Consider the following 15,944-nt stretch of genomic DNA (forward strand, 5'->3'; position numbering starts at 1 on the left):
TTCCCTTCTTCAAGTATTTTTTGAGAAAAGCTTAGAGCATTTAAAATTTTAGGTTATTATCAATTGTGCATATGTTGCCAGTCCTAAAATTTTTATTTCAGTATTTTAGATGTTTTCCCATAATTATAATGTTTATAATTCTCTCTCATGAAAAAATGTTTGAGTTAAAAGTAACTATTTTGCTTTCTTTAAAATAGAAATGTTTCTGTTGACCTCTGAGGGTACATGGGGAGTAAGTTTTTGTTGGTTTTTTCCATCTATTTTTAGTGCCTAAAACAGCACCTGGCCCAAAGAAAGTACTCAATACATATTTAAGTGAATCACTAACTAAATCATTTGAAAGCTTTGGATTGGAAGAAACAATAGCAACTATTACGTATTCTGTTGCTAGAAAATGTAGAAATTTATTAGCTTTTGTTTTTCTCTTTTGATATTTCTAATTTGTAGATATACTTCTGTTTTATTTGTTGTGTTTTGTTTTTTGATATTGCTAATTTGGAGGTAAAGCCAGGATTTAAATTTTAAAAAGCTATTAATATGCCTGTTTATGGAAAATCCAAAAAGAGATTTGTGAGGAAGATGTCACTAGATGAGGATAAATGAGCATGTTCTGAGGAAGCTAACTTCATTAGAAAATTCGACAATTTCATCATGCATGTTCATTTGACTTCACATTCTCTTATTTCTGGAAGATATCATCCTTTTGATTGAGTTATTGAAGGCTTGCTTGACTTGCTTGTTCCTCAGTGTGTAAATGAAAGGGTTCAGTACTGGCGCAATGGAAGTAGTGAGCACTGACACGCCCTTGTTAATGGCCACTGATTCTTCCGGAGAAGATTTGATATAGATGAAGATACAGGTGCCATAGGTGATGGAAACCACAATTATGTGGGAAGAACACGTAGAAAAGGCTTTTTTCTTTTGCTGAGCAGAAGGGAATCCTAAAATTGTCTGGATGATGTAAATGTAGGACAGAACTACACATGTAAGTGTCATAAGGAGGGCCAGCACAGCAGAGATTATAACGGTGTGTTCCATGAACCAAGTATCTGAACAAGAGATTTTCAAGAGGGGAGATGCATCACAGATAAAGTGCTCAATGGTATTAGAACCACAAAATTCCAGAGTTAAGCCTAGGCTAAGCGGGGGGGGTTATAATAAATAGAGCAGCTACCCAAGAAGAAAAGACAAGTCTTCTGCAGGCTGTGTTATTCATGATGGTTCCATAATGCAAGGGTTTGCAGATGGCCACATAGCGGTCATAGGACATGGTAGCCAGGAGAAAAAATTCGGTTACACCAAAGAGATGAGTGAAAAACACTTGGCTGACACAGGCATTGTAGGTAATGACCTTGTCACCTGTTGCTATGTTATACAAGTATCTGGGAATACAAGAAGATGTGAATGAGATCTCCAAGAATGAGAAATTTTGTAGGAAATAGTACATGGCTGTTTTAAGGTGGGAATCCAAGAAGATGAGAGAGATGATAGTCAGGTTCCCGGTTATGCTCAGCAAGTAGAAGAGAAAGAGAAAGATAAAAACCAAAACTTGCAGTTGGGGGTCTTCTGTCAGTCCCAGCAGGATGAATGTTGTTACTGTATCATTTCTCATTCCTGACTCCTGACTTCTTTCATATCTTCACGTAACATTGAGACATTTTATTATAGCTTATTTGAACCTATGAAATCTATCATGTTAAGGGTTTTCTTATTTATTATTATTTAGAGACTATTTGCAATTTAAATGCACATTCTATAAAGGACTACTTTTGACTCCTATGGGTCTGTCATTTCATAGGAGCAAAGATGTTTTTTTAAAGATTGGCAGCTGAGCTAACATCTGTTGCCAATCCTTTTTCTCTTTGTCTTCTTCTTCTCCCCAAAGCACCCTCATACATAGTTGTATATTCTAGTTGTAGGTCCTTCTGGTTGTGTTATGTGGGATGCCACCTCAACATGGTGTGATGTGTGGTGCCATCTCAGCACCAAAAAACTGAACTTGCAAAACTCTGGGCCTCTGACTCCTGAGCACATGAACTTAACCACTCTGCCAAAGGGCCAACCCCAAAGACGTCTTTTGACTTTCAAGAATTCTCTGATGTGTTTGTTTGACACTTTATTCCTTCTTAAAGTGTTAATATATGTCAGAAAACTTGAGCTCACTTTGAACACACTGTAGTCAATTGAAGTCTCTGTTCCAGCTTTATGATGAAAGAATTTTGTCTTCTGTTTTTGTTTATTGCATACACGTATTTTCTCCCATGAACACCTCTAAACTGTATCATGCACACACGCACACACACACACACACACACACACACAAACACAACTTCTTCAGCTCCCCTCTTGACGCTGCCTCCTTCTAAGGTTTCTCTGTTTCTAAGTAATCACTTGTAATTCACAGTGATGCAGAATAGAGAAGGTCTTAATGCACAATATACTTATATTTATGCACAGTTTACATTTATACTTTCATGAAGTGCTCCGACAAATAAACTTCATAGATACCACAGATGATATATTTCTCTGACCCCTTTGTCTGTTAGTGTTTTCTTCCTCTCTCTTCACTTGTCACTACTAATAGTCCCTCTGTATTTTCGTCAATTCCTATGTTTTGAAATATTTTTCAGGTGGTCATTACTAAATCCCGTTCTTCATTTTGTAATAGTCCTCTCTAATTCTGAGATGCAACCTAGCATATTGATTTGAACATTGACATGAACTTCAAATTCACTGTGCCACAAATAAAAGTCATGATCTTCTCTCTCTTCCTCCTCCTCTTAAGGTGTTCCTTTCAATAAAGGTAATAGACTACATTTATTGAGAACATTCTATGTGACAGGTATTTTAGAAAACACTTCTCACAAAACATCTGCTCTCTGTCTTCAACTCACCTGAGTAACTTCTATTCTTCCATTGGTTTTCTGCTTCGTCTTGAAGCCCTCTGGAAAATTTCCTGCAGGTCTGATGACTCTGCCATCTCTTATCTCCATATCACCACCATGTTCTCACGGAAAACAATGCTTCCTGTTGTTTTAACAATTAAGAAACAATACTAATTTGGGGGGTGCATCATGAAATGTGTGTATGTTTTACGATACAACTAACACAGCCCAGATATATTGTCAACTGTTCAATAAATGTTTCTAAATGAATTTATTTACAGCATGTTTTCCAGACACCTACAAAGCTATTTTCCTTTCTGTTTTGACTGCTAATTCAGAGCACTTTGATATTAACTTCATTTATTTAAATATTCCATGTTATAATCTGTTGTTGAATTTCACTCTTCTTTATATTTTGAAGAGGATCAACTTTTCTACTTTTGTCTACTGCCTTCACAGCAGAGAAAAGAGAAAGTCTTCTCTTTACCGTAACTTCTGGTAAAATTCTTCTGATGCCATTGTCACTGAGAGCATCTATCTGTGCGATATTAAATCCAGAGGACATGAACTGTCTTGATTCTGAGCTTATGTTAATAATTCTTCCATGGATTATTTTAGGGCTTTATCAATTAATTACCTTAGTAGGGACTCAAATATTTTCATTTCAAAACTAGTGTCTCTAGGTTTGAAATCTCCCTACAGTAGTGAATTACGAAAAGTTTCCCCTGGAGACCCCAGCTTATTGTACATAGACTCGCTTTATTGTGTGAAGCGAGGTGGTATCGTACTGAAGTGGGACAGGGTCAGCTCTGACCATGTAAGTAGCAAATGCAGTTAAGGCCTCAGGGTTACAGTACCCAACATAAGGAAGAAGACCTGAACTAGGCTCCTGGTTTGCCCGACGGAACCCTCTAGGGGAACTGTGACGCATTCAGCAACTGTATTTGTCAAATTGAGATATAGGAGAAATATTTCTGTTGCCCATCTCCTACCTTCCTCCGACCCTCCGTCTAACCTCTCAGGCAGCACGTCATCGCGTTACTGAGCAAACTTACTTAGGCCTTTTACCACTGGATATCATTCATGCACTAAAAAATATCTGTTTTTTTTTCTTTCTAAGGTATCATAAGGTATAATAAACAAGACTTAGAAAATGACTCAGTGAAATGTGCCTGGTTCTTGTTTATTCCACTGCCAAAATATAAGTTTGAAATGAGGACAGGGATCTCTAACGAGGGTGCAACTTCAGTCCATGTGTCAGTCTTTTGGGGGATTGAGGAGTATGCTTACACAATTCTATGAATATATATCTTAGTTTTTGATGTGAGGTACATGATATAGGGAATATATTTCTGGATAGCTATCAAGTTTTAATCTTTTTAAATGCTAGTATATGCTTGTGCATAAAAATTTCCCAGAAAAATGACATTTATATATCCAAAGCTTTTACTGCATTCTAAAAAAATGTATGCTTTACCAAATATAGAAATTTATCACTCACATTCCCAGTTTTTAAAAGACAGGTAAAATATTTTTTCCAGAACATAATAAAACTCAAATAACATGAGAGTAAGTATAATTACAATGACAAATTTGATCTCACTTACTATTATGACTGTTGATCATAGTTTCTGTTGGTTGTTGAAACACATGAAATCTTAAAACTCCTAAATTGAAAACGGTAGTTGAGATGAAGATTTTCATATGAACTTCTTGTCACTTTTGCTTATGAATCCACTGTCCTATTCACAACAACTCTAAAATGTGTAGACCTCTATGAAATACCTGTCTTAAACCAATTACACGGAATAACTTTTTGTACTGTTATAACCACCTCGAAAAACAAAACCCAAAACAAATAAAATACCATCATCCGAGGGTTGTGGAATGTCAGGAATCTTCTCTGGTTTCAGGAAAGTTGCTTTTCTGACCTTTCAGAGCTATGAGCACGTTTGCTATATCTACTTGACTCATGTTTGTTTGATAAAAATGCAACTAAGTGAATAAAGAAAGAGTCCCTGGTGACCCAAGCACAGAGTCACTAATGAATCTTCCGAGCAATAAAATTTGAGGTAAAAAAAGTACGCCAACTGTGGATTCTTTGGAGACAGTGTCCTTGGAGACAAGAGGACGCAGCAGATAAAGCCCAGTGGGACAACAGAAGAATCTGGTCATAAAAGATGAGTGTTTTTGATCAACTGCACCCATTGCCCACCCCCACCACCTGCCTCTGGCAGCCACCAACTTGTTTTCTGTTTCGTCGAGTGTATGTTTTGTTTGTTTGTTTTAAATTCCACATATAAATGAGACCATATAGAATTTGTCTTTCACTTGTCTGACATTTCACTCAGCATAATGCCCTCAAGGCCCATCCATGTTGTCACAAATGGCAGGATTTCCTTCTTTTAATGGTTGAGTAATAATTCATTGTACATATTCACCATATTTTCTTTCTCCGCTCATCCACCGATGCATACTTAGGTTGTTTCCGTGTCTTGGCTATTGTAAATAATGCTGCAATGAATATGCTGGTGCATATACCTTTTCAAGTTAGTGTTTTTATTTTCTTCAGATAAATACCGAGAGGTGGAATTGCTGGATCATATGGCAATTCTATTTTTAATTTTTTGAGGGAGCTCCATAGTGTTTTCCATGGTAGATGCACCAGTTTACATTCCCACCAATAGTGCACAAGTGTTACCCTTTCTCCAAATCCTTGCCAACATTTGCTATCTCTTGTCTTTTCAACAATAGCCATTATAACAGATGTGAGATGATATCTCAGTGTGGTTTTGATTGGCATTTCCCTGATGATAGTGATGTTGAGCACCTTTGCACGTACCTCTTGGCCATTTGTATGTCTTCTTTGGTAAAATGTTGATTCAGGTGTTCCATCCATTTTTCAACTGATTGATTTTTCACTTTTGAGTTGTATGAGTTCTTTATATATTTTGGATATTAACCTTTTTTAGAGATGTGATTGGCAAATATTTTCTCCTATTCAGCAAGTTGTCTTCTCATCTAGTTGATGGTTTCCTTTCCTGTGCAGAAGCTTTTTAGTTTGATGTAGTCCTACTAGTTTTTTCTTTTCTTTTTTTTTTTTTTTTTTTTTTGCTTCTGTTGCCTTTGGTTTTGTTGCCAAGTCCAAAAAATCATCACTAAGACTGATATCAAGGAGCTTAGAGCCCTTTTTCTTCCAAGAGTTTTATGGTTTCACTCTTACATTCAAGTCTTTAATTAATTTGAGTTAATTTTGGTGTGTGGTGGAAGGTCGTGGGCCAGTTTCGTTCTTTTGCATATGGCTGTCCAGTTTTCCCAACTTTGTTAGAGACTGTTCTTTCCCCATTGTATATTCTTGTTCCCTTCATCTTAAATTAATTGACCGTATTTGTGGGTTTATTTCTGGGCTCTCTATTCTGTTCCATTGAGCTACATGTCTGTTTTTTATGCCAATATCATAACGTTTTGATTACTATAGCTTTGTAATACAGTTGAAATCAGAAAGTATGATGCCTCCAGCTTTGTTCTTCTTTCTCAAGATTTCTTTGGTTATCCAGGGTCTTTTGTAGTTCCGTGTCAATTTTAGGGTAGTTTATTCTATTTCTTTGGAAAGTGTCATTGGACTTTGGTAGAGATTGCACTGAACATGTAGCCTGCTTTGGGCAGTACGGACATTTTCACAACATTCAGTCCTCCAGTCTGTGAGCATGAAACGGCTTTCCTTTCATTAATGTCTTCTTCAATTTCTTGCACTAATGTCTTTCAGTTTTCAGGGTACAGGTCTTTTACCTAGTTGGATAAATTTATTCCTAGGTATTTTATTCTTTTTGATGAAATTTCAAATTGAGATTGTTTTCTTAATTTCTGTTTCTGATAGTTCATAATTAGTGTATATCAAGGTAAGTGATTTTTGTATATTGATTTTGTATTCTGCAACTTTACCGAATTAATTTATTAGTTCTAACATTTTTTGTTGGAGTCTTTAGGGTTTTCTATATAAAATATTTATTTTGTCATCTGCAAATAGAGACAGTTGAATTCTTTCTTTTTCATTTGAAAGCATTTTATTTCTTTTTTTTTTTTTTTTTTTTTTTGCCTAATTGCTCTGCCTAGAACTTCCGATACGTTGTTGAATAAGAGTGGTGAGAGTGGGCATCCTTGTCTTATTCCTGAGCTTAGAGGAAAAGCTTTCAGCTTTTTAACATTGAGGATGATGTTAACTGTGGGCTTATCATATAAGGCATTTATTATTTATGTTGAGGTATATTCCCTCTATACCCACTTTGTTGAGAGTTTTCTTTTTATCATAAATGGATGTTGAATTTTGTCAAATGCTTTTCTGCATCTATTGAGATTATCGCATGAATTTTATCCTTCATTTTGTTAACATGGTGTATCATGTTGATTGACATGGAGATGTCGAACCATTCTGGCAGCACTGGAATAGATCCCACTTGACCAGTTTTTGTTTTCTATTTTTTAAAGTTTGCACTAATTGCACAAATCATAAGTATAAATCTCAGTCAACTTACTTGTGAATACACTGGTATAATTACCATCGAAAAGAAGATATAGAATATGTTCACCATTTCAAAAGCTTCCCTTATTCCTCTTTTATAAGTGCCACCCTCCACAGAGATAACCACTATTTTTACTTCTATCACTAATGGTTACTTTTACCTTTTCTGTAACTTTGTGTAAACCAAATCCTACAATATATACTACCTTGTGTCTGGATTATTTGCTCCAATATAATGTCTTTAAGATTCGTCCATGACATTTTGTTCTTTTTAATTTCTGCATAGCTTTCCATTGCTTAAGTCTATTGTTTTCATTCATTTTAATGATGTCGGTATATTCATTGTTTCTATTTTCTTTTGGCTATTGATAATGTTAAATATATTGTTGTACTTGAGGTTTTGTGAATATAGACACATTGGCTTTCATCTTGAAATAAACATAGGAGTGTAATTTTTGGGTCTTATGATGGTATATTTTTAACATACATAAGCATGGCCAAAAAGTTTACTAAAGTGTTTGAACCAACTTACCCTCCTATCAACGGTTTATCAGAAAGGTAAAGTTGCTTTACTTCCTCACCAAACTGGGATTATCATTAAAAACAAAAATGCCATTCTGTTGAGAGGTAATTGGTTCTCACTGTTGCTTTAATTCACCTTCCTTGATGAGTAACGATGCTGCGAACCTCTGCATATGCTTACTGGTCGGTTGGATATCCACTTTGGGAACTGCCTGTCCAAATGCTTGTGCCTTTTTATGTTGGATTTCTTTTCTTTTTCCTTATTAAATTCTTAATGAATTGTGGAATTTGTTTATATCTTCTGAATACATCATGTCGCTGTAGATTACCTATTCACATTCTTAAAGAAATTATTATTTGTAATAAGCTAATTTTAAGGAAGTACATTGTGTCAATGCTTTTCTTCTATCATAATGCAGTTTTGTTCTAAAGAATATATATATTTTTAACTCCAAGAGCATTAAAATATTCTTAAGAAATATTCTAGAAGTTTTATTGCTTTTTAGTCTTCACATTTAGCTCTAATATTCATCTCAATTGTTGTGCATTGTATGAGATAACAGTCAAAGGTCATTTTTTTCTATAAAAATAGGTAGATGTTCCAGCACCATACTTTACCCACCCACGTACACTTTTGGTGTAAATGAAATGATTGTATAGGAATTAATTTATTGGTAGACTCTATTCCATTCTATTGGTCCATTTGTCTATCTCTCTATACTATCACACCATTTTTTTGCCATAAGTTTATATCAATTTTTGAAGTCTTACACTATAAGTAATTTTACTTTCTTCTCCTTTCTTAATATTTTCTTGGTTATTCCATTCCTCTGAATTTTTATGCAAATTTTAGGATGAGCTTTTCAAGCTGCACTACAATATATACTGTCTAGGAATTTATTGAATCAATAGTTCAACTTTGGAAGATTGGTATTTTAACAACATCATATCTTTCAGTCTTACACACGAGATGCCCATTTATTTAGGTCACTTTGATTTCTCTCAGTTTTGTACTTTTTCATGTAGAAGTTTCATAAATCTTTTTTTGAAATTATTCTTATGCATCTATATTTTTATGATACTCCAAATGGTATTCTATGTAGCCCTCATTTAAATAACCCCACTCCTCAGGTGCATATTTTATGGATTCTCAGTTAAATGACGAGGATGTCCAGAAATCTCTCTTCACTCTGACTGTTCAGAACTCCTATGTCTCCTAATCTCATGATACGTATACATTTTCTTGATGGTGAGCAAGGAGATTCCAAAATTAAAGATAGAAAGGCAAATAAACAACAGCCCAGGTCTTTTTCTTAAACAACTTTAAATCTTTGGCATGGAAAAAATGTACACATCACCTACAAAAATATGTGACTGGGCTTATGACAGTGGTATAGTCTATAGTACCTGGATCATACCTCGGAGGTACTAAATAAATTTTGAAACGTGAGTTCTTGAATAGAGTTGGACTTTTGGGTTTCTCCATTGTTTTTTGATCACTTTACTCAGGGTGCAATCGGTATTGAGACCAATAGTTTGGGGAATGTAATGCCAATATTTAGGAATTTCAGTGGGTAGAGGATTGATAGAGATCAAAGTATCAAACTCCCAGTTATGTGGGAAAAATACAGAGCAGATCATTGCAGTGGCGAGTCTATTCTAATATGAAACAACCGAACTCAAATAAGTGATTTATTGGACAACTAATTTAAAGGTTTCCAATGACTCTCAATGGTTTCCATGAGGCTAAGAGTTAACTAGGGGTTACAGTGAAATTTTTTCCATGGATCAGTCTTGAATAATTAAAGAAGTACTTCAATGTCATCCAGTCTCCTATAGTTTCCTTGTAAATTATGTGCCATCAGAATCGCGGAATTCAAAACTTAGCTTGATTTTTTAGAATGTCTACATTTCTGAAGGGCTTCTTTGCCAGCATGAACAGCTCTTTTGCCCATTTAGGTCCTGTTGCATATGTGGCCAGACTTTATTAACCCAATGACATTTTTATGTACCATATAACATTGCTGCTTTCAGATTTATTAAACATTTTTGTCAGGGGTATGATTGCGTTGTCTCTGAAAATGGTTTCTGCGAAAGATGCAGGGGACACACTTCAGCGTTGGTCGCATCAGGGTGCCCGCGCCAAGAAATAGAACTGAATCCAATCTGGATGTGTTTACATGACTACTTTGGCAGAAATGTTTTTTATTTCTTTTTCTTGATGTATTAGTTTTCCTATTGCTGCTGAAACAAATGACCACAAACTTCATGGGTTGAAACAACTCAGATATATTGTTTTACAGTTCTGGAGGTCAGAAGTCTAAAACCAAGTTGTGGGGAGGGGTGCATTTCTTCTGGAGAATTCAGAGAGAAACTGTTTCTTTGTGTTTTTCAGCTTCTAGAGGCTGCATGCATTCTTTGGCTCCTGGTGCTTTTCTTGTATCATCCCAACTTCTTGTGTCCATTGTCACCTCTCTTCCTACTAATTTGATTCTTCTGCCTCTTCGTGATGACATTGGGCCCCCTTGGATGATACAGGACAGTCTTATTTTAAGATTCTTAACTTCATCATATCTACTAAGTCCCTTTTGCCACGTGCTTTAGATATTAATCTAGCACATGCTTTTCACTACTTAGCAAATCGCGTATTGTGATTTATAAAGATTGGATTTTTCCTTTTTATCTTTTGACTATAATTTTGCTGTTGTTTTTATTGCTATATTCTTTTCCAAAGAGATTGTATTAATTTACAGTGCCATCAGGAATGAATCATAATCTCATTTCAAAATTGACAATTATTATAATAAAAAGCTATCATTTTGCTATTCTAGTAGATATAAAATGCTAATTTAAAGTTGCTTTCACCTGCATTTCTTTGATTACTCTCAAGGATAACACTTTTTTCATGCATTTGTTTAATAACTGCATTTTCTCTTGAGTAGAAAAGATATTTTTCTTTTGTTTCCAGCTTTCTTGAGATACTGACATAAAACATTGTTTATATAAAATGTTTTAAGTCACATGTATTCAAAAATATAGTATCTCTTTATTTTGTGTCCCTTTTTTTCTTTTGTTAAGAAATGCCTTAACTATGGCATTGCACGTTTCGTTATATGAAACACTGTGTGTTTGTGTGTGTGTATGTCATCTGTGTATCTATCAAGATAGATAATATTTAGATCTTTAATTCATTTGAGATTTGTTATGCGTATGTTTGAAAAATACGTCTAATTTCCTTGCAAAAGAGGCAGTTACAATAACAACATTCATCGCATAATCATTTTCACAATGAAATTAAATTCTATCTTTGTAATTAAATATATTAGGTTATTTACAGAGATCTACTTTTGAATGTCTTTAGTTTTGTACTTTAATTATCCCTAGGCCAATACACATTTTAAATTTATTTTAATGCCTCTTATTTTTACATTTGTGTATTTGTGTATCAGTTTCTTGTATTTATGCCTTTTTCAGTAATGTTCGGAGAAGAGTATATACCTCTTTATGGGAAATTAAAACAACATTAATCCAAAGACATGACTTCTTCTATTGCTACTAAGAAAAAAAGTGCAGCCTATTAAATTATGATGACAATAAATGCTAAGGTGTCATACATTATAAAAGACATTTTACTTTCAGAGTTAGCAATGTTTGAAACAAGCATATTCAAATTGCTACAAGTTAAATTTGTATATCTTCTGTCTCGTATTTATAATGATTATTTTATTACCGTCTTATGACTTTCCAAGATCATCCAAAACAGTGTTGAATAACAAGGAGGAAACTAGATGTTTATATTTGGTTCTTGGTTTTGATTTATAGTCTATTGGTATTTAATTCTTTAAAATAATTTTCATTTTTTAATAAATAGTTGGATTATTTTTTTACCATATTCCCAATTTTCTTGGAATTTTATTAAAAATTTTTCAGCATCTAACTATTCTTATGAAATCTACTTTTAAAAATTGATTGATATAATAAATAATGTGGAGAGATTTTACTGAGATATAGCTTTTCTTATACTACTAAACTCCTCTTGGTCATAATCTACTTTTCTTTTACTGTGTTACTAGCTGTACTTACATATATTTTACATATGAAATATCTATTCATATATTTAAATGAAATCATGACTTTTTCCCCATGGTTTGGAATGGTTTAATGTACAATGAAATTATTTGTGATATTTATAAAGTTAATGCGAATTTTTTTTAAACAATTTAGTCCTCTTTCCATTTTACAGGCAGAAATTTATTTACTTTCTTAATAAATTATATGGATATTGCTATATTCAAATTTGTAATTTCTTAGTTCATATTTTACTAAGAACTTTTGATTGCATCCAATTTTTCTATCTTTTGTTGTAAAATTGAATGCAGCATATATTTATATCTATTTGACTCTCTTATGTATTGATATTTATATCTTGTTTCTAATTTTTAATCTTGAATATATTACTTTCTCTCTTTTTTTCCCCACATTTGGGTATGTAAGGTTATTTTTCCCTAAGTTTCACAGAGAATCAGCTTCTGAATTGACCTTAAATTTTGCTTATTGCTTTTGCTTTTCATCTTAAGCTTTCATCATTCACTCTGCTCTGTTTTAGTGTGCAGTTCTTCTAATTGTTTAAGATGAGCCATTGTAAGACGGCTCCTACATTTTCACTCTACTTACAAATATTTTAATGACAAAGATGTTTGAGCACACGGATTTCTCTCACCGCATTAAACACACAAATGTGCTTTATGTATACAAATTTTATAAATATCTGTGCTTTACATATATAGATTTTTACCATGTTATTTCTTGCTAGACATATTGTAGTTTCAGCCTCAAAATTTGAATTTATTATGCATACTTAATCTTTAGGGATTTATTTTTAATTTGATGGCTGGTTTGTAGACTTTGAAAACTAGCTGTATGAGTCTAGAATCAGGGTTTTAAATTACATTAGGGGGTCTGTTTCTGTTCTGTTCTTTTTTTAAAAAACTGATAAAGAAAAATACCCAAAGTTATCATCTGAATTCGTGGGTGGGCGGATTGTTTTTTAATTCTCCTTTTCATCGAACGTGCATCAATATGGTAATCTTAGTTTCATACCGTTGAGCCATTTCTAAATTTTTCATCATGCGGCTATTGAAATCTCATATTCTGTCTCCAAGGGATATTTAAATTCATTCTGCTTGGATACGTTTTGAAATATCTTTATTCATTCTCTCCCAATCTATGTCACACTTTGCCAGTTTATAGGCTTACGCTGTTGTATTTTCAATATCCTCTTTATCTCTGCCACCTAAGGAGTTCACTTGTTTGCTCTAAGACAAGCTAAACATCGAAAATAATAGTTATTAAACTGAATTGACAATTTTCTGGGTGTTTGCATTGATATTGTTTTTATAGTATTTTAATATACCATATTTGCCTAATTCTGGAATTACAAGATAGTCTTACAAAAACTTGTGCTTTTTATTACAACATTGCACCTTAACTTTTAACTCAAATTTTACTATGATTACATCCATGTGCATGGAATTATTAAATAGATTTGGAATAGAGGAGTTGAATTATAATAGTACTCCATCAATAAAGAAAAAGTAGTTGTAAAATGTTAATAAAACTGGAAGAGAGATTATTAGGACACAAATATGACTAGAATTTTACTGGAGAAATTGAGGGGATATTTATCCTTTTATTATGATTAATCAACTACTTTTTTCTCTTACTTCTTCTTTTTATTTTTGAGGAAGATTAGCCCTGAGTTAACTACTCATAAAAAGAGGAGGACTGGCCCTGAGCTAACATCCATGCCCATCTTCCTCTACTTTATACGTGGGACGCCTACCACAGCATGGCGTGCCAAGCGGTGCCATGTCTGCACCCGGGATCTGAACTGGCAAACCCCGGGCCACTGATAAGTGGAACGTGGGAACTTTGCTGCGCCACCGGGCCGGCCCTCTCTTACTTTTTTAAGAAGAAGATAATCCTTTTGACTGAGTCATTCAAGGCTTTCTTCACTTGCTTGTTTCTTAGGGTATAAATAAATGGGTTCAACATAGGTGAAATAGAAGAAACGAGCAGGGAAACTCCTTTATTAAGAGACACTTCTTCATTTGCTGAAGGTTTGATATAGATAAAGATGCAGCTGCCATAGGTGATGGAAACCACAATCATGTGGGAAGAACAGGTAGAAAAGGCTTTTTTCCTTTGCTGAGCAGAAGAAAATCTTAGAATTGTCGTGATGATATAAACGTAGGAGAGAACAACACACACAAGGGTCATGATAAAAGTCAACACAGCGCACACTAAAATCATTCGCTCTATGAACCATGTGTCTGAACATGAGATCTTTAACAGAGGAGTGGCATCGCAGAAAAAATGGTCAATGACCTTAGAGCCACAGAATTCCAGATTGAGGCCAAGGCTAAGCGGAGGAATTATGATTAACAAACCAGCCATCCAACAGCTGATGATAAGCCTATTGCAGACTCTGTTATTCATGATCGTCACATAATGCAAGGGTTTGCAGATGGCCACATAGCGGTCAAAGGACATAGCGGCTAGAAGAAAAAATTCTGTTATCCCAAAAAGGTAAGTGAAAAATATTTGAACAACACAAGCATCATAAGTAATGATTTTGTCACCAGTTGATATGTTGTACAAAACTCTGGGAATACAAGCAGTTGTGAATGAGATTTCTAAGAAAGAGAAGTTTTGAAGAAAAAAGTACATGGCTGTTCTAAGATGGCAATCTATGAACGTGAGGGAGATAACGATCAGGTTCCCAGCTACACTTAACACGTAGGTAAAAAATAGAAAGATGAAAATTAGAACTTTCATTTGAGGGTCGTCAGTCAGTCCCAACAGGATGAATGTTGATATTGTCTGGTTTCTCATCCTGGATTCCTGCTTTCTGCCCGATCCGCATGAAAAATTCAGACACTTGAATAGAGTGCAGTGAAGCCAAAATTAGCACTCAACAGTGGCTTGTTTATGTAATATGTTTATTTGTGGCTATAAGTAGTAACTACATTTTCATCCTTGCCTTATCTTCCAATCAGATAGTTTCATCTTTGTTCTCAATCCTTTGGCTTAGTATATCTATCTATGAGTTGTGGAAGCTAGTGGTCAAATACTTTGTAATACTGAGATAATTTTCCAAGCTTATTTCTCAACTTTCATCAATTAGTTGCAAAGACACTAACTTATTGTTTTTAGCCTGCAGTCAGTGCCTCCAGGGCCTTGAAATTCCCTGTTACCAAATAATTAGGGAATTCCCCCTGCAGACCAGGATCCTTTTATGTGATTTTACTTTTTACTGTCTTTGCTTAAAACACTCTTCCTACTGATGTGGAGGCAAGATCAACTTTCACAAAAAGATTTATGGGTTCCCCAATAAAGCCTCAGGGTTTGCAGACAGCATCATAGAGAAGGAAATTGTTTTGGCTTTATTCTTTGCTTGAGGGCTGAAAGCTTCCCTCAGATTAAGGACCACACAGAGCACAACCACAGTAGACGAATTTGGGAGGCTGTGAAGAAGACTTCTACAGCTCAATTGACTTCTCCTTCTCCTACAGCCATGGGCACATAGGGCATCACTGTGATACTGAGCTCAGCCTTCCACATTCCAGTCAGGCTTCAGTGTTCTAGAAATAACATGGTTTCTTTTTCAATCATTAGTACGGTTCATCCGTGAAGCTCAGTTTCTCCCAGATGTTACAAACCAGAGACTGAGAAAGTAATAGCCCCTAGAATGACTGATCCCTTTCTGTTTCTTCTAACATTCTAATGAGTCAATATGTATAACAAAGGAAGGAGTGTCAAATGAGCTGACAAATCATCAGACTATTTGCCCTTGTTTTATGTGAGAGTGATGATCATATTTGTATGTGTGTGTGTGCTCATTTTTGTCGTTGTTATGATTGAAGATGAGGCAGGAGTTTATTGTTTCATTATCTCTCACACTGTACTACAACAACTGATGCATAAAAATCAAGCTGTCCATGATTTTTATCTATTCA

At 34.6% G+C, this 15,944-nt stretch overlaps 2 protein-coding genes across 2 annotated transcripts; both read right to left on the reverse strand.

Moving 5' to 3' along the window:
- Nucleotides 1-669: 669 nt before the first annotated feature.
- Nucleotides 670-1,612, reverse strand: LOC103541452 (olfactory receptor 6C2-like). The gene is given in 2 exon segments (XM_008508282.2): nucleotides 670-1,149; nucleotides 1,151-1,612. Coding segments are annotated over 2 exon segments (942 nt in total).
- A 12,272-nt stretch (nucleotides 1,613-13,884) lies between these two features.
- Nucleotides 13,885-14,820, reverse strand: LOC103541450 (olfactory receptor 6C2-like). The gene has a single exon (XM_008508280.1). It carries the CDS (start codon nucleotides 14,818-14,820, stop codon nucleotides 13,885-13,887), a length of 936 nt encoding a protein of 311 aa, XP_008506502.1.
- Nucleotides 14,821-15,944: the final 1,124 nt, after the last annotated feature.

The sequence above is a fragment of the Equus przewalskii genome, chromosome 5, assembly GCF_037783145.1.
Source record: "Equus przewalskii isolate Varuska chromosome 5, EquPr2, whole genome shotgun sequence".
Classification (NCBI taxonomy): domain Eukaryota; kingdom Metazoa; phylum Chordata; class Mammalia; order Perissodactyla; family Equidae; genus Equus; species Equus przewalskii.

Bases quoted from the DNA above. Each gene is read 5' to 3' on its own strand.
- LOC103541450 (XM_008508280.1), bottom strand. From the start codon at position 14,820: ATGAGAAACCAGACAATATCAACATTCATCCTGTTGGGACTGACTGAC.